At 46.1% G+C, this 25,332-nt stretch overlaps 1 protein-coding gene across 6 annotated transcripts in view; it reads left to right on the top strand.

The window, feature by feature from the left end:
• The window catches only part of Rims2 (regulating synaptic membrane exocytosis 2), a 383,342-nt gene extending 358,241 nt beyond the window's left edge, over positions 1–25,101 (top strand). For 4 of the 6 annotated variants that reach the window (XM_013512858.1, XM_013512859.1, XM_013512860.1 and 1 more), the window contains 5 exons: positions 16,158–16,299; positions 19,845–19,957; positions 20,271–20,372; positions 21,569–21,708; positions 22,329–25,101. In XM_013512858.1, the coding sequence (XP_013368312.1) occupies positions 16,158–16,299; positions 19,845–19,957; positions 20,271–20,372; positions 21,569–21,708; positions 22,329–22,547 (716 nt within the window). In that variant the 3' untranslated portion in view covers positions 22,548–25,101. Of the gene's footprint in view, positions 1–11,811; positions 12,168–12,684; positions 12,730–16,157; positions 16,300–19,844; positions 19,958–20,270; positions 20,373–21,568; positions 21,709–22,328 lie in introns of those variants that run through there. The other 2 variants (XM_013512862.1, XM_013512861.1) reach the window with 2 other exon arrangements.
• Positions 25,102–25,332: the final 231 nt, after the last annotated feature.

Genomic DNA, 25,332 nt, shown 5'->3' on the forward strand with positions numbered 1-25,332 from the left:
AAGTTTTGGGTGGCGGGCCGTGCGTCTGCTGCACCAGCGTTCCGGGAAGACCTGACAGCTAGCTCCGCAAGTACGAACTGACAAACTAGCGGGTCCCAGCGCGAACGCCGGGTCTCACCGGCTGAGGTGCGTAGACGCCCCTGCTGTAGAGACAGCTGTCTCTATCGCGACGGTAACGCTTGCTGCTTATAGTATGATGTCTTACTAGGGAGCCTGCGGTGGCCCTGGGTTAGAAGTTCTTTCCGGGTTTGATGAACAGGTAGAAATCATTCTTCCTTATTTTGAGGGAGGTGGAAGGTGAAGAATGGAGAATTAATGATATGTGTAGGAAAAGATCTTCACGCTAATTCATTGAAGATATTCAAGTTTTTAGTGTTACGATGTTAACTTGCTATAAACCAATACAGACGTACCTCCCTATGTAAACATGATTTTTAATTTTTATGTGAGTTCTAGTTTTTATGGTGTTTACATTTATACTTCATTTGTTTTCAGTAATCAAATATTTAAAGTTCTAGGAAATGTATAAACAAGTCAAAATTTAAGAGTCAAATTGGGTAAATCAATGGCCCTCGCTGTAGCTAAAACTGTAAGCACTTACTACTATCATCCAGGTACTGTTGTAAGAACTTGACATATATTTACCCTTAGGCTCATAGCAACCTTCTGAAGCAGTGTTTTTATTGTCCCTATTTCACAGATAAGGAAACTGAGACAAGGAGAGATGCCAAATTTGCTCAGCTAGTAGAGTCAGCATTTGAACACAAGCAGTCATTAGTACAAACTGTGCGCTCAACTGCTGGGCCATCCTAGGTTTTCTTATCTGGAGATGGTTAGCCATGGTCACTAGGTCAGTCAGTGATAACGCTAGACCTCCTGCTTAGGTACGCCTGAGACAGTGGATTTAAGAACACATACCTTACCGTGCACTCGCTTCTCCTCTCTTAATTGTTACACCAAGCCTTCAGTCTTGAGTTTGCGTTATATAAGCTGTCATCATTCTTCTTTAAGTGATAACTAGAATCCTTAGGTTTACAAAATATTATCCTAAGAGTTTTTATGAGATAGGAAGAAAAATCTAGCCTCTGCTTGTCATATAGCCTAGTCACACAGAGTCATCCTACATCCACGCAGAGGAAATTGGAACACGCTGAGACGCCCACACAGGCTGCATGAAGGTCATGCGAATGTCACACTCAGGAATGTTAATGCAGTCATCACTGTGGAGCCCATGCTACTTTACAAATACAGCAAATCCGTCGCAACATACAGTTTTCACACTGGTTGAGACAGCTTGTGTAAAGAAAGCAGTGATCTGCTAATCAGTGTCATTTGACTAAATTAACCAACCAAGTCATTAAGCCAGTCTGGTTTCAAAGGTGGTCTGTTGTTTAAGTCTTTTCAGAAATAGTATAATAGCTAAATAATCTCAAATATACCAGTCTCCCAATTCCATATTCGTATTTCATTTTTATACAGCATCTCCAGGTATTACCATTCTATGCCAAAGGCACTGCGAAGTCTACAGAGAGGCCATATTCTTTTCATGCATTTATTCAACACTGTTTATTGAGGACACGTGATGTGCAGTAGCTGTGAGAGTCTATGAATTAGGGAGACATGCTTCTGGCCTTCAGTGAGCTTACAGTCTAATGGAGACAGACATTCACAGAAATAACTCTGGTTATAACTGGGATGAGTGTGCATTAGACAAAGGACAGAGCAGAGAGAAATGTACCTATTTGGAAGTAGGGAAGGATCCCCTGAGAAAGTGGCTTAGTAATATTTGTAAACATTAATTTAGGTGTCAGGCATACCAGTTTCTCACTAGATGGATCAACAGCCTCCCAAACACCTTGGAAGACAATTTCCCTAGATTCCACAGCTGCTGTATGGTGGAGTTATGATCCAAACCTGTAATTGGGCTGTATGAGCCAGCTTTCCTGTCACCAAGACACAGTACCCAATGCCCACAATGTGGAGAAGGGAGTTCATGTGGCTTATGGTTTCCGGGATCCAGTCTATGGTCAGTTGGCTCTATGGCAGGAACATCATGGCGGACAGGAGGGGCAGAGCAAAGCTGCTTTGTTCATGTGGCTGGGAAGCAAAGCAGGGGAGCACTGCCAGAGAGGAAGGGGTGAGGGCCAGACAGGGACTCCACACTTCCATGACTCACCTAGACACTCAGAAGTGTGCTTCGTTATGCTTCTCAGCAGCTCTGCAGGCAGTCAAGCTGACACGGTTAAGCTTAACCACCACGCTGGCTCAGAGGTTTATAATCCTAACGGCAGTGCTCTGTGTACTATTTCTTCATTGTCTTCACGGTGACAAGTATTTCCTTGTAATGTGCTGTAATCTTGGAAAGCAAGTACAATGATAACAGTTGCATTGCCTATCTCCTCTGTCACATATTCCTTTAATGTTATAATAGCTCTTCAAGGAAGTTGTTTTCCTCCTCTAACACTTGGGAAACTACTCACAGAGGTTAAGCAAGCTGCCCGTAGACTAGAACTCTCAGTGGCACTGACGTTAGTGAAGACCAAAAGGCCATTGCTCTGGTGTAGGTTCTGTGGTAGTTAAGGATGGTGCAGGTTCTGTGGTAGTTTCCTTGTGTACTTGCAGTTCTTCATTTGCATCCTTGTCCTGAGATTATTCTAGCCAAATGCTCTTCAGATCTCTGATTTGAAGTAAAAATAATAATAGTACTTTGCTTATTATTTAACAGTTCATTAATTTTGTTTATTTATCATTGAGCCCATGGGAAGGTGTTATGCTCACTATTTAAATTACTTGGTCCTCACGCTGAGACTCCCTGAATAATGTGAACTCATGGAGTGTGTAAGGTGCTTGCACATGGTGGGCAGTTGCAAGAAAAGAGGAACCATTTGAAGGAAAAGCTATCACCCTTGCTGGGAGAAGTGACTCAGGCACAGATCTGAGAGCAAATGGCTATGGCCTTATCATGTAGGAAAGTGGCACATTTCCTAATCCCTGGGCGATCCGATTTCTCAGAGCGGTTGTTACCGGTGGTCCTAGATTGGTGATTCTCCTTTGGCGATGTCCATGCCATGTGTATGAGTTTGATTTGCCCAGTTCTGTGCTCTGCCGCCTGTGGTTAAAGAATGCCATGGCGGCATGCAGAAATGAGCCCACCAATCTGACACAGCGGAACTGAGGAAAGTAACTCTTCTCATTCCTTTTCACACCACTAGGGTAAAATTTAAATTATAGGAAAATCATCTAAATAATGGGAATTTTGAAAATCACTAGAAAACTGAGGAAAGAATCTTTGCATGTGATAGCAAAGCATGGCAAATTAATATAAATATGAAATGCACTAATAAAAAGGCGTGTAAGTCTCCCCCACTCTGTAAGAGGCCACTCACCCAGAGGGAAGAATATTAAAAGGCCTTGTCTTCTTCTAATCCTTGCGTAAGGTAAATAATACACTGAAGTAATACACTTAATTCTTACTAGTTAATGCCATTTCCTTAAAATAGAACTTAGATCAGAATGCCTGACTGCTACCATTAACTCTGTTTTCATAATGTAATGTGTGATCTAGACTCGCTTAAATTATAATATCTACATTTTCACAAAGCCAAACTGCAGGTCAGGACTGGTGGCGATAGACTGCTATGGATCTTTTCATAGGAGACATTGCTTTTCCTAGATTATGGTTATGTACAATAAATCATTCCATGAACGAGCCCATCCCATATTCAACAATAACACCACATTTTTATAGTAGAGTGACATGTTAGGCAGATAAAACAAAACAAAATCTTTTGGGATTAAAAATATGAAGGAACAATTCCAGTCAGAAGGCTGATTACCTTTTAATATTACATATTACCTTTTAACCTATGGATTACAATCTTTCACTGCTTTGTGTCCAAACGGTATCCTTAAAGGAATTTAACACCTTAATGTACATAAAAGTCAGATGAAACCCCCATTTGCTCTCATGCTTTAGTAGGTGTGGCAGCCCGCTTGGATGGCTGGCCTAGAGAGAAGAGCAGTGGTCTCCATTTTGTCTAAACCTAGCCCTGTTTCATGTATTGATGTGTGCAGAGCCGGCTAAGTTTTGTCTTTATCCCCTCAGTTGGCTCTAAACCGAGGTGCTGATGTGTGGTTTTTAAAGCAATAGGACAGGTCAGTGATGCCCCGCCTACAGCTTCCAAATAGGGCTGAAAATTACACATCAAAACTGAAGCAGGGACCCCAAAACATCCGATACTACCTCAGTTCTATTATGCAGGTTACTCTTTCTGCATGTCCTTCTCTCTGCAGATGGCGGAGGTGATTTCAGGCCTCCTACCTACTTGCTGCCACTCTCAGGGTCACTCATCTCGGAGCCACTCCTTTCTTCACGAAGTAATAAGACTTGATTTTTTTTTTTTTTTTTTTGTGGTACCGGGAATTGAACTCAGGCCTTGCACTTGCCAGGCAGGTGCTTATGCCACTGAGCTATACCCAGGCCCCAAAGTAATAAAACTTGGATTCAACCCTGGGTCAAGGCCTTTGTTCCAGTTAGCCATTGTTCTAACTGGATTTAGGACCCCTGTGTCATCCCACAACTACAGGTATGCCTTGGTGTGTTTATTCTCACTGTGCCTTGCACTGGAAATGGCAGATTGGAATTAATGTATTAAAATTCCATAACTTTTCCATGGGATTACAAGGAGAGTTGTCCAGGTGGTCCCCCACAGTAGGTCACCAAATTCAGAACCAGTACTGGGCCCCAGTCTCCCTTGGAGATGTCGTGTGCATAATGACTTGCAAAAGAACCCACTAGAAAGTTGTAGCCACACCAACCCGTTCCCTCTGAGGCCTGTATTTTGATGTGAATACCCCCTGTTGCCGTCGAGGAGGCCTGCACTGTGGCTCAGACCAGATCATTTGGTAATGCCTGTTCTGTCCCACACCCTGGTGGTTCTGGACTGAGGAAGAGAGAGATTCACCTACCGCTAGGTACGTGTGTCAGAGCACTTGAAGAAAACGTTAACCCTAAAATGATAGTCTAGTTTTGAAGTGTCATTTCCTTTTTCCATCTGAAAATGAGAATGGAAGTTGTTGTGGGCAGAATCCCACCAGCCACCAGGGCCCTGTCCTGGAGCTGGGTGCTGTCAGGAAACCACGCGCGCTCCTGTCCCCCTCTGCGCCTCGCCGCTATCCGCATGGCTGCTGTGTGCCTCAGCGGACAGCTCGCGCCTCTTTCCTGTCACCCATGCCCCATGTTGGTGTCCCAGGTTGACTTGGCTTCATCCACACTGTGAACTGTGCCTCTGTCAACAGCAACCCCGGATTTCCAGAGAAGACGTCTCATCACCCAGCGTGCTCCAGGGTAACACAGGCAAAGGCAGGACCTGGCGAAAGAATTCACTTGTGCTGCTTCAGCAAAGCAAGGGAAGCATCGTTCACTGCGATTAAGATCTTACCTGATCCCAAATGCAGGGAGAGGTGTTTTAGCTATTTAAAATGAGACACTCAACGAGTAGTCAGTTGCTGCCTTATTATTCTTGTAAGCCAGGAGCCAGTAATGTGGGACAAGTGTGAGACAGGGAAAGACAAGGCCCCCAAAAAGCTGATGAAACCCCACACCCCAAGAGGTATGGCAGAGTCATGTCTAACACGAGGTGTCAGCTTGACTTTCACCTCAAGGTTTGTGTGTTACCCTCATTTTTCCCAAAGACAAGCTATAAAATGTCTTTGTTGGGGCTGGGGTTATAGCTCAGTGGCATAAGCGCCTGCCTGGCAAGTGCAAATTCGTGAGTTTGATCCTCAGCACCACCAAAAAAAAAAGTCTTCATTTATTTAAGACCTTTTAATTTAATTTTTTTTTTTTTCTGAGATAGGGTCTCACTGTGTGGTTCAGGCTGGGCTTGAACTCACTGTGTAGCCCAGGCTGGCCTTGAACTTGCAGCAGTCTTCCTGCCTTAGCCTCCCAAGTACTGGAATTACAGTTGCCTCCACAGCCACCAAGACCTTTTAACTGTACATTGTTGGCGCCTAAATAAAAATTATGCAACATTACTTGAGACAAAACACATTCGCTGACCAAACACAGCCAAAAAACCAACAGTTTGCAACTTCTGCCAAGGAAACACTTCCTCCCCAGTTTTCTCAGTTCTCTTTCATCCTTCCGGCTCTCATTGATACCAAGACGACTTGGGACCATTCCTTCACCTGGAAATCCTCCCACAGCTGCCCAGCCTGCCCTCTGCCTCTGGCTGTCTCCACCCAGTGCAGCTTCACTCCTCTGTATCCATTGTGCAAACGTCCTCTTGATCGTCACTGTTCTCCCTTCAAAACCTTCACTGTGTTCCCCTCTCCTTTCACAGAAGGCCTCCAGCCTGGCATTCCAGGTCTTCAAGAACCTGCCCTTGGGTACAGCTTGTTTCTCTGCCTTCCACGGCTTGTAGCTCTCAGTCACTCTATGCCTCTGGGCTTTGCTCATACCTGTCTGCCTTCCTCTTCCGCTGTGTACCTCTGTCAGGTGCTCACCCATACTCAGCTGGTAGCGCATGTACCTACCCATCCCCAGAAGTCGTGGAGCTTGTGTAGGCAGAGAACCCTGCCTGGGGCTGGATTGGAAGTATTGACTCTTCCCCGGTTAACATGAACTAAGCAAGATCACCTCCTTCAGCTTCAGTTTCCTCATGTTATGTGAAAGTACATTATGGTGCTGTCTTACAATGTTGTGAAATAGTGCTGTTGTGTGGACTATTCCCTTTTGGTCACACTTCAAGATACTTTTATCTTTTTCTGGACTTACAGATCCATGCTTTCTGGTACAGTAGACACTAAAACCACATGTGGCTCTTTAAATTTAAATAAAGATTTAACTCATTGGCCATACAAGCCATATTTGAAGCAGGCAGGTGCTACATGTGTCTAGCAGTTACCTTATCCAACAGCGCAGTGTTACAAAACATTTCCATCATCACCAGGACGTTCTGTCAGACGGCGAGCTCTGCCTACATAATACCACTCATATCACTTAGCACGTATCGCCTTTGATTGCCGTCATTCACTATTTCACTTTGCCTACTAAATTAAAAAAATTATATGTACTTGTAATACTTGACAAATGTGTAGTGAATTAAGAAATGAACAAGTACCTAGCTGTTTCCTCTGTTCATCTTACGGAATGGAAAGCAGCTAGCAGAACTGAAAGGGTCTGTGCTGACTAAACAGCTGTTCGCTTCTTGTAGGTCTGTGAGGGATTAAACGGCATGCATTCTTGTGCTACACCTAGAAGCTGGGTCTCCTTAATGCCATATAAACAAGGAATGCAGTTTTCTACATATATTGTAAATGAAATGTGTATACAGTATGTATCTTTTAGCATGCTGGGTGCAATCAATGGAAATCAATTCTGGCAGTGTAGGCAGAGAAGATATTTGCTGATTGATGGATTCTGGGTAGCACAGAATGCCTAGGACAGCAGGACAACCTGGCCTGGTGGCTAGGAGTGATGCCCAGGGGCTGCTGTAGAGTTCATGTAACATATCACCCTGCCACCCAACTGCTCCATGCTGCAGGGGCCAGGAGACTCCCCTGACAGTTAGATTCTGGCCCCGCCCTCTCGGGAGTGCAAGCCTGTGAGTCTGCTGGTTGCCTCAGCAGCTTCCCATGTAACATTTGGGGCAGCTTGGCTGTGTGATCATGCCCTAATGACAAAGCAGACTGGAAAGTGACACCTGACAATTTTAACTAAAGAATGAGATGTGAAGAGGGTTCAAATGCTGATAAGCCAAACCATTAGCAGACATCCACTTTGTACTATGAAATTATTACCAGTGGTTAGAAAAACTATTCAGCTCAGCATGATTCACTATTTTTAGTTTTATAAAGTAATGTTTGCTAGTTGGTTATTTTCCACTGTGTTCAATGTTCTTCAGCATACAGAAAAGGAAAGAAACGTATAGAACAAATTTAAGGGAAAGAACTTGGCTTCCAGGATGGGGTGTGACTCAGTGGTAGAGCATGTCCTGTACAGGATGTCTCTGGGTTCAATCCCCTGCACCGCAGACAACAAAACAATGCAGAAGACCAGCGCTTTCTCATTTTTAACTTTTCCTATAGATTTTGCTGAACAAATATACATGACCCCTCTTGCTTTTGAATATAGAACATAGTTCCACCTCAGAAAGGCAACTTGAAGCTGTCATTCATGTACGTCATGCAGGTTAAAATCTAGGGTCTTTGAGCAGCATGTAATTCTTTCTCTCACATCCAAGTACAGCTTTCATGTTATGCTGACCTACAAAAATAAAGACAAGTTATCTACCTCATAATATATCCAATTTAAACATAAAGTAGTAACTAAAATAACTATTGTCAATTTCCTATCTTGTTTTGAAATTCTGTATTATTTTTATTTTTTATTATCCTCATTCAAATTATATATATAGGCCAGGGATATGGCTTAGTGGCATAAGCATCTGCCTGGCAAGCACAAGGTCCTGAGTTCAATTCCCAGAACAAAAAAAAATTATATATAATATATATGATATATCATATATATGATACATAATATATACATATATATATTTATGAAATAATCCCACTTAGAGTAAGAAATGCCAACCATCATTCTTAGGAACTCTCAGGTCCCACCGGTGGGGATGGCAAAGGTTGACAGCAGAGTGCGGTTTTGGTGAATTTCCCTGACAACGCTGGCCACGTTATCTGGGAACTGTTTCCTTCTGTGTCATTCTCGATGGCCCCAAGGGCTGACATCTCCAAGGAGGCTGCCTGCCTCTCAGGGCCTGTGAGTGCGGGTCTGGAAACTCGGTTGTCACCTTGGGGTTGGACAGAACTCTGGAAGGTGGGCTGGTAATTACTTTTTTTCTCCAGTTCATTTCAAATGTATCTCCAGCCACAGAGGCGGGGTCAGGTGGGAGGGCCTCCCTAGGCCACTCTGCCGCCAGCCTCCCTCCCTTCGCAGGGTCCTGGGGGTTTCTGTGTTGTTTTCTTCCTGCAACTTGAGAATAGTTTTGTAGCTCATTCCAGTCACATTTCAAATCAGGATTTGTATGTAACAGTTCTAAAAACTCTTTCCATATAGACGAAAGTATCTGATCCTTCTTTATCACTGCTTGTCAAATAGCACTGCATATCTGCGGTGGCACAGGCCAGCAGTGACCGCCATGCTCATACATGAGAGCTCGGAGCTTCAGAAAGGTGCTCATTCATGAGCAGGTGTTAGCCATAAACTGACGTGTCCCCATTGTACTGAGAGAACAAAGAGCATGATGGTCCGAACCTCAGCCCTCCGCACTGCAACTGCTTCAGTTTATTTGCACATGCAAGGAGAGCACAAGGTGAGGTTTTAATCTTTGATTACGCTGGAATTAGAACTTAGTGTGTAATATATGGAATGAAGAGGGATGCCAGCTGCTTTATGAAGCAGGCATAAATTTTAACACTGTCAAGATTTAAGTTCAAATCTCAACTCTCATTTGTCAGCCATGCAGCTTGGACAGTTTTCTTTTATGAAAAGTGACAGTAATACTCACCAGCATACAGAGCTGTAACAAGGACCACAGATAGCTAGGTTTTATTTCCAAGCGTGTCTGTATAGTTCTAGGTCAAGAAACAAGAACTTTTTCTTTCCTTCCTTTATTCTGGATGCAGTAATTAGATTTTTTCTCAAATTTCAAACCTCTTATTTATAAGGGAGAGGAATATTGTGTTATGGCTGTTATGTGTATGTCTGTCTGAGTAGATTAAGTTTTAATAAAATCAACTACCAAAATATTCCCCTCTCACTCCTGCTGCCTGTCCCTCGAGAGCCACAAGTGGGGCTACAAGGCGACACAGGCCAGCTGAGGTGCCTGGTATCTACTTCCACACACAGGAAGAGGGACATGGCTCGGCCGTGCATCAGCATTTACACCTTCAGCTCCACAGTTACACAGGCTAGTTGTATTCACATTTCATTGGCCAACTACAAGAGGCGAGTGTGTGTGGGGGGGTACTAGCCCTGATGACCACCGTGACTGTGGCTGTTCATGTGGCTACTACTACTGTAGTTTTAGCTATGTAACTTCTGTGTTGGTTGTGGTAAAGCTGTTGGAACCAAGTGGATTTATGTTTCACTCTTAAAACAATTTTCAAGAGCCAACTTGTTATTCTTGATAATTTCTATCTTAATTGTTAATGAAGATCTTGGATTAGCTCAAAAGAAATGGACATTTGTCTCTACTTTGTTTAGACTTTCAGAAGTTTGAGTCATATTTATTGTAATAAAAATGCCTGACAAACATAAATATAAGCACACAAGGTTTTACGTGCACCCACAGAAGTCTGCTCACAGTAGTGGCCCACGGAGTGCAGTTTTGCAGGACCAGATGGAAACAAACCATCCTCTTTCATACCTTGATACAAAATCCATTCATGAGACATCGCGTCCACGTGTGTACCGTGGAGGTTGGGAAAAGTGCTGGAGCAGTTCTTATCATTACAGTTCAGAGAATTAGCAAAGTGGAAGACAGTCAAGGTATAATTTCAAAGTGCTGCTGATTTTTGAAGATGAAAAAGTTTTCTACTAAAGCAGAACTAGCTTCTGAGAACCTTCACTTTCTCATTGCTACAGCATAGGAGCACATAATTTTTTGATTTTTTCCAAAAGTGGATTTTTCCAATTTTGGATTATTTCCAAAAATCTGAGTTAATAATTTTAGAAAGCCTTATTCTAATGCCTTTTAAAATGCTTTAAATGTAAGCAATGCCTTCTCTAAATTATACTCTGAAACATAGTAATTTTTAATGAAATGCAGATTATATTAGTAAAGTACATAAATTGAGGTCTAAATTAAAAATTAAAGACAGATTTTAGGCTCTAACCAGCTACCAGATATTGCCATATACCATCTCCCATAGTGATGGCCAGAAAACCCTGAAGGCAGAGTGTCTGCGAAGATGAGGCTTCCCGGTGCGAGCCAGCCGGGCAGACTCCAGCTCCGCAGATCCGAGAGGAAGTCGCCTTCCCGCTGGACTTGGCCACTCACTGGGAGTTGGGGTTGGGCACGGTGCACAGCAGTTTCCGAGTCTCGGCAGGGAGAGCCCTTTGACTACTGAGGTCAGGTTGCTCAAAGAGTTCTGTGATACTGTTAGGAAAACAGTATCTTTGGTCTTTCCTTTGGTCTCTCCTTTGATCAAGTGGCTTTCTTTGAAATCAGTCATCAGACTAAACAGAGCAGAATAATAAGGACGCTGATTTTTACCTCCAAATCAAGAACTTGATTTTTACCTCCAAGTGCACTTTGGTTTGCAGTGGTAATATCAGAGTGGTTTAAGGGCTCACCAAATCAGGGCCTTTGTTCTAGCTTTTCCCACTTTTCTTTTACTATCTCAATATGTGTGTGTATATATGTACATATATATATACACATTATGCACATGTATGTAAACGTGTGTACTACACAGTTATAACTAAGTTCTCACAATTTTGGTTGATCCATCTATGGTCATAATAGAATATTTTTATATGTATCTCCATAAAAAAATACAAATATAAGCCAGGTGTGGTGGTGGACACCTGTAATCCCAGCACTTGGCTCAGGAGGCTGAGGCAGGAGGATCCTTGCAAGTTCAAGACCAGCCTGGGCTACAAAGTGAGCTCAAGGACTGCCTGAACTGTATAGCAAGATCCCCATCTCAAAAATTTAAAACAAAACAAAACAATATATACATATATATGTATGACTCTGAGTTTACCATTTAGTTCTCTATTGTGATGCAACAATTACCACAAATTCAGCAGCACCCATTTATTCACAGCTCTGTGGTCACAAGCCTAGCACCCGTGACTGGGTGTTCTCCTCAGGATTTCTGTCACTGCTGAAACCATGACTGGAAGAGTACCCTGAATTTTTCTTTTAAATCTCTCTGATTCCCTCTCTGGAAGCAGCCAGGGTGCATTCCTACTGTGAGCGGTTGTGTGTTATGCCAGGCCCACGAGATTGTCTCCATGTCTTTCGGTTGACCAGTTGGTTACCTTAACTACCCCTGCAGAACCCCTTTGCCATGTAGAGTAACGTGACCATGGGAGCCTCTCAGCCTCAGAATTCGGCCCACCTCACGCACCTTGTACCTTCCCTGTTCCAGACAGGTTTTAGTTTGAATAACATAAGAAATGATCTGGAACGTTAAAGGTAAATCACCATGATGCATTATTGTGTTTAGATTAAATTGCTTTCATTGTGAAAGTGACACAAAGATTTTGTGGTGCTAAAAAATAAATTTCCTTTATAAAATGTTTGTGGGTGTTTCAGATAATGGAACATTTAAAGACAAGTTTTAAAGGGCTCCTGTGAGTAGTATACTAATAGCTCTCCTACACAGTCACTAGCTAGATTTCTTTGATTCCATCAGGTGATGGGAAAGAGTGTATCTCCTTGATGTATGCTATAAATCATGGTCTTGGTTACCCTCTAATGATACCACCTCACAGATTTTAGAACGGCAAGATATCAGAGGGCATCTGCCCGCCTCCACTTGCCTTTGTCATAGATGAGCCAGGAACTCAGGGAGGATGTGTGACTCTGAGAAGACTATACAGCCAGCTAGTCAGTGATGGAACCTGGCCTAGACTACCTGTTTTCTGACTCCCACTCTGGTCATAATAACAGTAATGCCATTGGCTGAGGACAGCTACAGTTTAGACCTAGAATGTCCCCCAGAGTTTCATGTATTCAGAGGTGGAGCTTTTGGAAGGTGAGTGGATTGTGGGGGCACTGTACTCACCAGTGGATCAACCCATTGGTGAGTGTTGATGGCTGACTGTACCATTAGGAGGTAGGGCCTGGTCGGAAGTGGGCCACTGGTGTGTGACCTTGAAGGGCATATTCTTGTCCCGCTCCTGCTTGCTCTCCCTCCTTCCTGGCTGCCATGGAGTGAGCAGCTCTCCTATACCAGGCTCCCACCTTGTCATTTCTGTCTTATAGCCGATTGACCATGGACTGAACCCAAAACCATGAGTCAACGTAAGCCTCTCCTCCTGAGATCTGGGTGTTGTGTATTTTGTCCCAATAATGGGAAAATGACTATTACAAGACTTTCTCTGTATCCGTTGAGATTATCCTAAGCACTGTAGGTGTTTGTTTTTCTTAATCCTCACAAAAATCCTGTGAGGTCCATATTACTACCATCACTGTCACTTCATGGTATGAGAAAACTGACTCACAGAGAGAGTGGCTTGCTCAGTATCACCCAGCTTATCAGTAGTAGAGAAGCAGTTTGACACAGGGCCTGGCTCCTCTTGTGCCCTGCTCTTCCCACCTCCAGGCGGCTTCTGAGCCCCCCACCCCGCCACTCCAGAGCTCCCAAGCCCTCACGTCCACACACAGCTGCACAGACTGCATGGCGCTTATATTCTGGTGACAGATTAACGAACAGCAAAGAATTTGGAGTCTCGCAACTGCATAAATTCTGGTCCTGTCACTGTGTAACTTCAGGGAATTGTGTGATCTGCTGGGGCCCTTAGATGCTGCATCTTTTTAAAAAATGTGGTTTTTGTTTTGGTTTGGATTTTTAGAGTTCTTATGAAGAGGATATGGGGATAAAGGAATCTGTGAACAAAAAGATTGTATACTTGTTCACTGTATTGTTGTGGCTGTCAGCTCTCTTTGCATAAAAGTCAGATGTTAACTTTAAAACACTAGTGTTGATAGGCCAGGCTGGAATCTTTGGAAATCTCACTTCCTTTCCAAGTGGTGTATTTCCTATGGATACTCAGTCCCCACTTTCAAGCCTCCCTGAGGTATCCCTCGTTTGATGGCAGTTTTCACAAACACATTGTTCTCATGAGGTGGAAGGCTACAGGGAGAAGCTGGGTCTCACTCACCAGCTGGCACCTCCCGTGCCTGTGTCCATACCTGGGCAGATGCTGTACTTTTTTATGTGGTCATTTAAGGGTCATTATGAAATAAAGTTATAAAGAGTAAGTAGCAAAGTCGTGAATACTAAGGCCTACTCTGTCTCCACATCTTTTGAAAAACATTTTCCTTATTTGTTCTATGCATTTGTGTTTTTTATTTACTGCACACTGGAAAATAAATTGCAGACAGTGTAAGATTTCAGGTCTAAAGACTTTCACATGTATATCTTAAAAGAAATTCTTTTTTGTTTTTCTCTGAGACAGGGTCCTGGTAGGTATTTTAGACTGGCTTTGAATTTACTATGTTACCCAGGCTGGCCTCAGGCTCAACCTTGCCAAGCGCTGGGTAATTCTTTGTAATATGTGCTATTCTCTGCCCCCAAACAGTTAGCAATTAGATATCCCATCTAATATCCAATCCATATTCACATTTTCTCTACTTGTAGTGAAATTGATTTTATACTGTTTTATTTATAGGGTTTCTTATTTTGTTTTGTTTTCCCAAACAAAGGTTGAACTATACTGACAACACTGGATGGTTCCATCTCCTTGGTAGAGTTTTGTCTGAAACCTTCCTTCACATGGCTTGTTGTTTGTTTTTCATTATGTTAAAATATTAGTCTAATTCTCTTGAACAGTATCCCATGTTCTGGATTTGTCTGACCATCCTGTGTGTGTGTTGTTTATTTTGTTACTCTGCCCCCTGTGTTTTTGAACACTGGTTGGTCCCAAGGTCTTGATTAGAAGAGGTCATTTTTTGTCTAGAACAGCTTGATGGGTGATAACATATCTTCTATCAGGAGGGACACATGATTGCCTCCATTATTAGCAGTACTGTTTGATCACTAAGGTAATGATAACCAGGTCTCCCGTGTTAAATTCCTTTTCTCACTGCCCTCTGACAATTAGAACTAATTTGTGGAATGATTATTTGGATCATCTAAACACCTTTTCCCAGTCTTTCATCTAATGGTTTTAGCCTCCACTGATGAGCCATGCTTCCAGTGGAGGCTGCAAATTGATAATTTTTAGATTCATCATTCCTTTACATTTATTAACTAACACTGCTCTGTGAGTAGGCGCTCTCCCTCGTCAGCAGGGGAAGCATGTCTGGTTATCACTCATCTCAGCACAACATGCTTGTGATCAGTGTTAAAATACTGTCTTTGGGTCTCTGGGACGAGCTGTGTGTCAGTCACAGTCTGTGTTTGTTCACGCTCTTTAGAGCTGTTGTAGCTTGTTACAGTTGAAATAGGAAATGGATGAAATGTAAGCACTGTTTCAAAGTGGAGAGCAAATGTAAAAGGCTCGCGAGGAGGTCTCAGCAAGTCGTGGCCCTGGCTGCACGGAGGGTCTGGGAGAGCGGCTCATCGCACAGCCCACGCGAGGCAGTGTGGGCCCCAAGAAGTGAATGGATGCAAGTCTCGGGCTGCCGCCCGCCTGCTGCGGCTGCGTGCTCTCAGCGCCACCCCTCAGCCCTGCAGGTCCCTAATTTGGGCTCAGCTTCTTGTCTCCCCGCTCTCCGCACCCCTTCAGATGCGCCCCGCATCTGCTGTCCTCATGGCTCCGAGCACAACTTCACCAGCACACCGTGAAGACCCCCGCAGACACGCTGTCTGTGGCCAGGAGCGAACTGGCTGCACACAGCGCCGCTGGGCTGCTACACTGCCCGTGAGAACCCTGCTGAAGGCACCAAGAGGGGAAGCTCCTGGCAGGCTGCGCTTTCCTTTGTGGCACTTCTTTGCCTGCTGACGTCCCTCAGCTGACACAAACAGATTTTCTCGTGAAAAGTAAGGCTAGAATTTGAGTATTTTTCACTATCTGTTCTGCATAAATAGCACCAAGGTCTAATTCTTCTACTATGACAAAAAGAAACAGGAAACAAAGGTAGGTATAAATTAATCTGGCATTTCAATATTACAATTAAAACAAGGTGCTAGGCATAAATTAACCTGGCATTTTATACTACAGTGAAAGCAAAGCTTATTCTATTTTCCTCAGGTTGAATTCTTCTCTGATGTTAGCAGTTGGAACACTGTTTTAAATGGAAATAAAACAGTGGTATTTTGTGCCTCTTAAAGATTTTTATATCACTCAATACGACAGTGTTTAAGATTGTTTTAAATGCCTTTCCCTCTGTCTTCTTACTAGGAGCACTTTGGATACATGCAGTTCTTTTCCTCTGAGGACCTGGCAGTATTGGCTGGTGTGTTGCGGCCCGGTGGTGGTGACAAAGCTCTGACACCTGTGGTTTCTGTCTCTGCAGAAGGAGGAGGTAAAAAGCTGCGGAGCACTGTCCAGAGGAGCACGGAGACCGGGCTGGCTGTGGAGATGAGGAACTGGATGACCCGGCAGGCCAGCCGTGAGTCCACCGACGGCAGCATGAACAGCTACAGTTCGGAAGGAAAGTGAGTGGTGCGCTGCGGGGTGTGGCGATCAGCCTGGCAGGCGCCCTGCACTGTCCACGCTCTGCTCTCTGGGTGCCAGCCCATGCTGCCCATCACACTGCCCCGCAGGCTCATTTCCTGTGGACACAGCGGGGCTCACGGCCACTGAGCAGAGTAACGTTCCAGCTTCTGTGTCGAAGGAAATGGGTTGGGGTAGAGTCCTGCTTTAACAGCGGGATGCTGAAATGTGACTCTCACACTCCGTGTGTTTAAATTGTGCTGCCCTACCATGCAGTAGTACCTGAAACACACAGCGCAGTAAGGACTCGTGCCATGCCGTGTGGACAATACTCATTTTTAAAAACTTTTATCTGCTTAAGGGTTATTATGTCCAAAAATGGAATGCTGATACATGCTTAGTTTCCTGTAATAGCAATCACCTTTCATGTAGTTTATCATCTGATAGTTCCATGCAGTAATGCTTACAATGAAATTAATGTACAACGGAAGTGTAATTGTCACTGCTTGAAGCTAAGTCTGTGTCCGCATATTTTTATTATAATCAAAAAATTATATGAAGTCTACAACTGAAAGGAAATGCACCAAAAAGTTGGTGAGCCTCTTCTTCTCGTAGTTCTGTGAAGCCTTCCTATGAATCAGCTGCCTTTAAGCTATGTTAAAGCATTTCTAAAGACTGCAGCCCCATCACCGACAAGTTAATGGCAGTAGTGACTACAGATTGTGAAGGGGTGATAAGGACATTAACGGAAGAAAGCGGAGGGCGTGGCCTTGTTCTGCCATCGCTGTGGTCGCACAGACTCCCGGACACGCGTGTGGTCCGTGTGCAGACGCGAGGCCGTCGGAACCCCTGACCCGGTGCTAAGGACAAGCGCGAGGTGGTCTGTCTGCAGGATTCCATGTCACTGCAAGGTGCCTGTGGGCCTCAGACCCTCGTAAATAGAGTTACATGGGATATCGGTGCCGGTGTGCCAAAGCGTTCGTGCTAACTGAATACTAGGGATTGAGATGAAGGGAAAGAAGCAGACTCTGTGCTCACCAGGAGTCTGAAGAGAGGCGGAGGCCCGAGGGGAAAGTCCGTGGGCTCTGAGCGCTGGTGGTGACCGTGGCGAGGCCCCGCGCAGGGTGTGCCGGTGCATAAGCGTGGCCTGTGCGTCCGCATCCGTGCCTGGCTCCTGAGTCCTCCGCACACTGGGTGTCCGTGGGGAGGTCCAGGGCCCGGAAACCCGCAGGCCTGGCCCTCGGTGGGCCTTTGGTATTAGAGAAGCTCGGGCAAATTGTTTCCCCAGGCGTCACTTTGTTGAGTATGATAGTATTTATTGAGTGCTTACGATATTCCAGGCACGGGTCCAGGAGGTAAGATACAACAGCAGACAACAACCCTACCTTCATTAACCGGCAGTCTGCTGGAGAAGTTACATACAAGGAAAAACAGTCGAATGTAGAGAGTAAAATTAAGTGATGTGCGCTCTGAGGGGAAAATAAGGCCAGGGAAAGATGAGAGCTGCGGGTTCAGAGCAGCAGGGAGAGCACTCTGAGCGCTGCAGGGAGGGAGCAGCAGAGCGGCCTGCAGAGCAGCGAGGGCTTCAGGCTCAGGCCCCGGCCGCCGCGCCAAGATCCAGAGCAGGCAAGGGGCGCAGGGCCTCCTGTAGGGAGCGGGATCTGACTTCCAGGTTAGCAGGCCGGGTGACACTATGAGACGATGCCAGCTTGCACGGAAGCAGAGGCGTTAGCGAGTCCATGTGCGGGGTTTACCGTGGCACAGAACAGTAACACATACCAGTGTGTGTGGTAACAAAGTGCCACAGGCCGGTGGCTTAAGTGACAAACGTGTTTCTCAGTAACCCAGAGGCTAGAGGTTCAAGGTCCGGGTGTCGCCAGCAGCTCCACCCTCCTGGGGTCTCTGCCTCTGGCTGGCAGGTGGCTGCCTTGAGTTTTCGGAAGGCCTTTCCTCTGCACCTTGGTGCGTGTAAGTTTGCGGGCACACAACTGGCCCATTGCACAGAGGGAGGGAAATGTGTCCACGGCCGGGCGAGCGGGAGAGTGCAGTGGCCGTTACAGGGTGGGGATCTTCTCTGAGGACCAGAGTTTGGCTTTTCTGTTGAGAGCTTTGGGGCCGGTTTTGAACAAGTCAGGCCTCAAATGCCTGTAAAGCACCTGAGCAGCTGTGTAGACTGAGCGGCTGTGGTACCCGTGATCCAAGCTGGAGACACCAACACGGGCACAGCCCTATGAATCATTGAAATCCATGAGCAAGGCGAGATCACCCAGGGATTCAGACAGAACAGAAAAGGGAATCCTGCATGTGACACGCGCCTGTTATCCAGCTCTCTGGGAGGCTGAGGCAGGAGGAGAGCGAGTTCAAGCCCAGCCCGGGCAACTTAGAGATTTTAGCAAGACCTTGTTTCAAAATAAAAAAAGGTTTGGGATGTAGCACAGTGTGTAGGCCATGGGTTCAATCTCCAGGGCTGCAGAAAAGAAAAAAGAAAAAAGAAAAAAGGAAAAAGGAAAAAAAGGGAAGGGAAGGGAAGGGAAGGGAAGGGAAGGGAAAAGAGGTCAAAATATTGCACTGTGTTGTTTAGTGGTCAACTAAGAGCAGGAGTGCAGGCTCAGTCGGGTGTGGTGGTGCACCCCTGTAATCCCAGCACTCGGGAGGCTGAGGCAGGAGGATCATTGTGAGTTTGAGACCAGCCCGGGCTACAAACTGAGCTCAAGGCCAGCCTGAACTGCATAGGAAGACCCTGTCTCAAAAAGACCCTCCCCCCAGAAAAAGGAGTGCAGGCTTCCAGGACAGGGAGCACAGGAGCGCTCCGAGGAAGAGGAAGAGGAAGAGGAAGTGCCGAGTCTTCCCAGTGGACGCGCTGAGCACAAACGCCTGGCTCACCTCTGTGTTCATTCAGTAACTTTGATCCGAGAGGTTTTGGCGAAGTGGTGAAAGTGAAAAGCTGACTAGAGTTTCAAAGGAGAATGAAAGATAATGCAGACAGCACAGTGAGAACGTTTACTTCTGTTTTTACTGTGAGGCAGAGACTAATCTTGTGATGCTCCTGCCCTAGCCCGAGTGCTGGAATTACAGCCTGTGCCACCCCAGCCAGCCGCAGTGGCAGGTCCTCAGGGAGCTGCAAGGGAAGATCGGGGCGGAGGGAGGAGCAGGGCAGGCCGGGCTCACCCAGGTTCCTGCGGGAGGAAGCAGGCTGCACGGCGCCAGGTGGAGCGGAAAGGCCGTGGCCCTGGGGCCGGTTTGGCCCAGCTGGGAGGACGCCGAGGACAGAGCCACCAAAGGTGTGCTGCGCACACAGCACGCCAGGGACAGACGCAGCAGCCCTGCCTGCGGGCCACGCGAGGGAGGGACGCTTTAGTAAACAGGCCTGAGGTGCGGCGACAGGGCCTCCATGACAGGGGCAGCGAGGGCCGGGGGGGTGGCATCTGGCACAGGTAAGTGGCAGGCCACAGAAGCGGCTGTCTGCCACCTCCCGGGCTTACGGGCGGCCTCGGTGCCCCAGTGCACAGGGGCTGGGAACTGACGCTGCCTGTCTTTCTCTGCGCAGCCTCATCTTCCCCGGCGTCCGCCTGGCCTCCGACAGCCAATTCAGCGACTTCCTGGATGGCCTCGGCCCTGCCCAGCTGGTGGGCCGCCAGACGCTGGCCACCCCTGCGATGGGTGAGTTCGTCCCCTGACTTCCAGAGTGTTCTGTTAGAATCTTAAAAATTACATTCTCGAAATTTCACTGAGTTTGTGACTGTTATCACAAATAGTAAGTCATCTTAGATCTTAACAAAAAAAAATCTCATTTTTACTTTTTTAATTTCTTATGATTTTTGAAGGAAGACTTTGATCTATAATAATGAATAAAAAACCTATCAATATTAGATGTAAATAAACTGTGAGAGAAATGATGTGAAGCAGAGCCTTTGGCACACCACACTCTCTCTGCGTGGCACAGTAAGCGCGTCTGTCTCTCCCGACACCCTAGGCGACATCCAGGTGGGAATGCTGGACAAGAAGGGACAGTTGGAGGTGGAGATCATCCGAGCCCGTGGCCTTGTTGTAAAACCAGGTTCCAAGACACTGCCAGGTAAGAGCAGGGGCGGTTCCGGTTACTGTCCATAAGCCTAGCGTCGGTTCGGGGACCTCGTTGTTTTTGCTGGAACCTTCGTTGCTAGTTAAATCAAGGATGGAGACGGTGAGTCGCTTGTCTGGCTGGTGTGGGGCCTTCATAGTTTGCGTTATCGCGCATGAGTGTTCATGTCCCTTGCTGGGATATACAACGTGTTGAATAAGTACGGCGAGTAGAAACCAGTGCCAAAGAAAAGACCACCAAGGAATTCAGTCATTCATTTTGTCACCACATGTACCCAAGAACCTCTTGCTTCCTGGTGCTGTGCGTTCTCCAGTTTATCTGGAGATTGGGGGTTCTCCCGAGGCGCGGAGGCTCTGGAGCTGGATGAGAATTTGAGGTCCACCGAGGCAGCAGCCCCCGCATGCCGGGGATCCTGCCGTTCGCGAGGAAGGACTCTGCCTTGTTATGCCACGTTTCACACTGCAGGGCCGCAGGGTGTGGCACGATGACCTCCATGCACTGTGCAGAAATCACCAGACGTAATGCATAAAGCCACTCTGAGAGTTTTGAAATTGGTCTCTAGCCTCAGCGCCTCCACTGACAAACTCCTAACTCCAAACCTCTTACCGTCCGTATCCCCGCAGAAGTGTAGAGTACACTGCAGACGGCTCCCTGTCAGCCTGGTGCTGTGCCTGGCAGCGCGTCTGTGAAGGCCTTGGAGCCGGTCTGCCCACTCTGTCTTAGGAAATGTCATGATTTTTATCGCGTGAACGTGATTTTTGTGAAACATCTATCAGATCAGTTTTGAGCCATAGAATTCATAACTAGCTGCCTCCACACAGCTAATCTGAACGCATAGCATGAAGACCACCCGCCTCATGCCCACACCAGCGCCAGGGAATAAACGCCTTGCAGTGAAGCGATTTGTGGGCATGAATAAAACAACACGGCTCTAAGCCAGTGCTGGGGCAGAAAGACTGAGGCATCTTTCTTGACTGCTCCCGGAGGCACTTTGCCCTGGCTAACGTTTGGATCCGTGTAGCCAGTTGACAGAATAATAAAAATCTCCCTCCCTGCCCCTCTCAGTGGCCGGCGGGGGGTGCCCCAGGGCTGTGATGGTGCCCACTCTTCGCACTGAAGGCAGACAAAGGGCCCCGGGAACCAGGCGCCCCTGCCACACACACCCCCGTGTCTCTCTGCTCTCTCCCCAGCACCCTACGTAAAAGTGTACCTGTTAGATAACGGAGTCTGCATAGCCAAAAAGAAAACCAAAGTGGCAAGGAAAACGCTGGAGCCCCTGTACCAGCAGCTGCTGTCCTTCGAGGAGAGCCCACAGGGAAAGGTGTTACAGGTACTCGCCCGCCCGCCCGCTCGCCCGCCCATTCGCCCTGTGTAAGGGCATTGCCTAGGCCGGGCCTGGTCCGCCAGCCTCAAGCCCTGAGCCCTCTGAAACTCCAGGGCGGCAGCACGCTCTGAAGCTGGGCACGTTGTTTCCTGAGAGATTCTAGGCTGGCAAACTCCCATCTCTCCAGCTCCAGCCTCCTCGGGCTCCTATTGCCCCTGACACTCGCTGTGTCTTCTTGTGCAACTCAGGATTCAAGTAGGAAAGACAGCCATCCCGCTAGTCACGACTGCTTAACTTTCCTTTCTTCTTCTTCTTCTTTTCATACTGGGGATTGAACCAAGGCCTGGTGCATGCTAGGCAAGCATTGCACCACTCAGCTAGAATCCCCAGCCCTTTTTAAATTTTATTTTGAGACAAAGTCTTGCTAAGTTGCCCAGACTACACTCAAACTTGCCATTCTCCGGCCTCAGCCTCCCAGGTTGTCCAGAATTACAGGCGTGTGCCAGTGTGCCTGGCTTAACTTGAACTTTCATGTCAGAACATTAACTGAATGTATGTTAATTTATTTCACAAGTGTTGTGTTGTACACATGATTATACTGACATTACTTTATATTTTGCCAACAGATCATTGTCTGGGGTGATTACGGCCGAATGGATCACAAATCCTTCATGGGAGTGGCCCAGATCCTTCTGGACGAGCTGGAGCTGTCCAACATGGTGATCGGGTGGTTCAGACTGTTCCCCCCGTCCTCCCTGGTAGACCCGACTCTGGCCCCTCTGACCAGAAGAGCTTCCCAGTCCTCCCTGGAGAGTTCAGCAGGACCTTCCTACTCTCGTTCATAGCAGCTGTAAAACTGTTGTCACAGCAACCAGCGTTACAAAAAAATCCACAGGTCGCAGACCCTGGTAACACTGCATGCTTACTGTCGTGTCTTCTGAGCCCCTTTCTAGGGATGCGAAGCGACCCTGTGTTCTCAGAGGAAGTCGCACACATTGTGCCCTAGCGAAGGTCCTCAGGTGACGAGCAGAGCAGGAAGAGCTATCAGGTGTGGCATTCGGTGACACTCGAGCTCTGGTCCAATCTGAAGCCATGGATTAATCTCAAAGAATCAGTCAGTTTCATGCAACAAAAGCCCTTTTCAATGGCACCTTTCTATTTTTATCGTTCCGTTTTCTTCATTTATCGGACCCAAAGCCCTGGTATGCCACAGAAACGGGGCTTCCCAGCCGTGAAGCCATGTCACAGGCCCAGGAGTGGGGTCCTGGGACGCACCAGGTGAAAAGCAAGAGACCAAAGAAGTGGTTGGGAGCCAGCCGCCCGGGCTCGGCCGGGGCCCGTGGGCAGAGTGGCCCGTCGTGCACCAATGCCAAGATGTGTTGGACTCTGAAAACCAAATTCTGTGGCTACCCTGTACTGAATGAAATTAAAGACACTTTTTTGCATGGACACAGCTGAATACTTATTTTCTTGGGGCTGCAACTTGCAAAAAAAAAGAATAAAAATCAGCCATTTTCAACAATTTATATTATTTTTAAAGATAAATTTCACTAGTGCATGGTTTTAAAACTGGGAGAGAATGCGGCAGGGTGATACACAGACACCGTGTTTACTCTTTACCAGAGTCTGTATTTTGGCAGACATTACAAATGGAAATACTTTCTAGAAGATACTTAAAATTCTCTTTATGTGACAGATAAATATAACATATTCACTTTATTTCCATGTTCAATACACAAATCCTATGAAGTTCAGTGTGCACACATTTTTCACATCTTCCTTCTTTTCCTGTCTCTCTTTTCTTCTTTCTCTTTTGGTCTTTTATTTTCTTTTTCCCTACCAGAGTGAACCTAATACTAAAAATGACAAGTTTTTAATCTGACTCTTCCGTCCCATGTTTAATTCAGAGCTGTGGATACCTCTAAATTTGTGAATTTCCCAAGGGACAGAAGTCATGTAAGAGCTCTCTTTATTTCAAGCGTGTTGGAAAGGGCTTTGCAACATGGCTCAGGAGCACAGAAAAGTTGTCAGCATGGACTTAACAAAGGAGATATTGAACTCTTGCAGTTCATTGTACAGTGCATGGTCATCTTTTTTCATCTTCAAAATTCAGTTTACAGGAAAATCCTAAAGTCATGTGGCCATCATAACTTCTAATAGATTTGCTTTAGCACCCGCATTATTCATATAGGGGTTAAAATACTGTGTGTTGGAGGTCATAGGTTTTATTTGTTTTTTAATTTGTTGAGGCGGTTTCTTCAGCCGGTTTCCGTTTACTGTGTGAATACACTGCTAAAACTTGGAGCCCTAAGACACAGGGCAGTTTATTAATTCATATTTCTGTAGTAAAATTCAATTTTTCACAAATTATATTTCTAAAGTAAGATAGTAGACATAAATTTGCAGCAATTTTAAAGCTCCAATTTTTAGGTGACTCAGAGAAAGTCACTGTGTCTATGAATAGTCCTTTGACGCCATCACCAAAAGTTTCCAGGCGAATCCGGAAGTCCGAACCCCTGCCTTTGGTTTCCCAACAGCTCTTGCCGCGGGCGGAGCTGAGAGCCCGGACTTGTCCTCAGTCTCTCTGAGAGGAAGTCACGGGGTAACGTCATCAACCGCCTGTACTTCCTGGGTTTTATGTGTGCTTGACAACATATTCTTATGGACTAGTTTCAGTTTCTTGCAATAATTGTTGAAATCCACAGACATCCCATTTGTTTAAATGAAAGCCATGCACAAAAATTACTGTTTGTTTGTTTTTTTTTAATTCAGTGCTGACCATTGAAAACCATCATGCTTGATATGGTGCAGAAGATAAAACGAGTATCACTAAAAATGCCTTCTCTTTACGTGGTGCAATATGAACTCCACCGAGACCGTGTCTCGACATTCTAGGTGTGTGATGGCCCAGGCAAGGTTGGTCAAAGAAAGAATAAAACTTTATTGAAACCGTTTCGCCTCCTGTGTACCAGCAACAGTTGATTTCATAGACCTAGAGTGTCTATGCCGCCCCTTAGAATAAACATTTACCATTTTCCTCATCCCAAGAGGCAGTCACGTGATCTTTTGTGCGTATTCCTATACAAATTATTTCTAATTTTAATAAGAAGGACATGACTGTATGGGATATTTGTACATACTTGTCATTATGCAGTATTTATTTAAAAGTCGATGTGTTCTTTTTAATTTTCACATGTCTGCACCTCGACTTACGGTTTAGTTGTGTAAATAGCACTAAGCCAGTGACCACTGCTGCCCTGTACATAGTCTGTTTTAATGCAAAGGGAATTCCAGTTGGAGATAAAAGGGCAGATGAGTCCTGTAACAAACACCAACTAATGTAAATCAAATTCATTCTGGTGATGGTATTTAACACTTTAAATAAATCATTTTCTTTAACATGGTGTTCGCGGTGCCTTCTCTGCCTTCCCGTCTCCCGCCCATGCCCTCAGCTCCCTCCTGACTCGGAGGGGACCTCTTTCCGCAACCCCCCAGTGCACTGCATGCCGCCCCCAGAAGAGCACGGGCCTGGCCGTCCCCACAGCGTCGCCAGGAGTCCTGCACGGGCGCTGGCCCCGTGTGGCAGCGGATGGAGGAGTGTCCTGCACCCTGTTCCTCAGTGGGGGCCGC

Source organism: Chinchilla lanigera, unplaced genomic scaffold (genome assembly GCF_000276665.1).
Source record: "Chinchilla lanigera isolate Chin_1 unplaced genomic scaffold, ChiLan1.0 scaffold00016, whole genome shotgun sequence".
In the NCBI taxonomy this organism is placed as follows: Eukaryota; Metazoa; Chordata; class Mammalia; order Rodentia; family Chinchillidae; genus Chinchilla; species Chinchilla lanigera.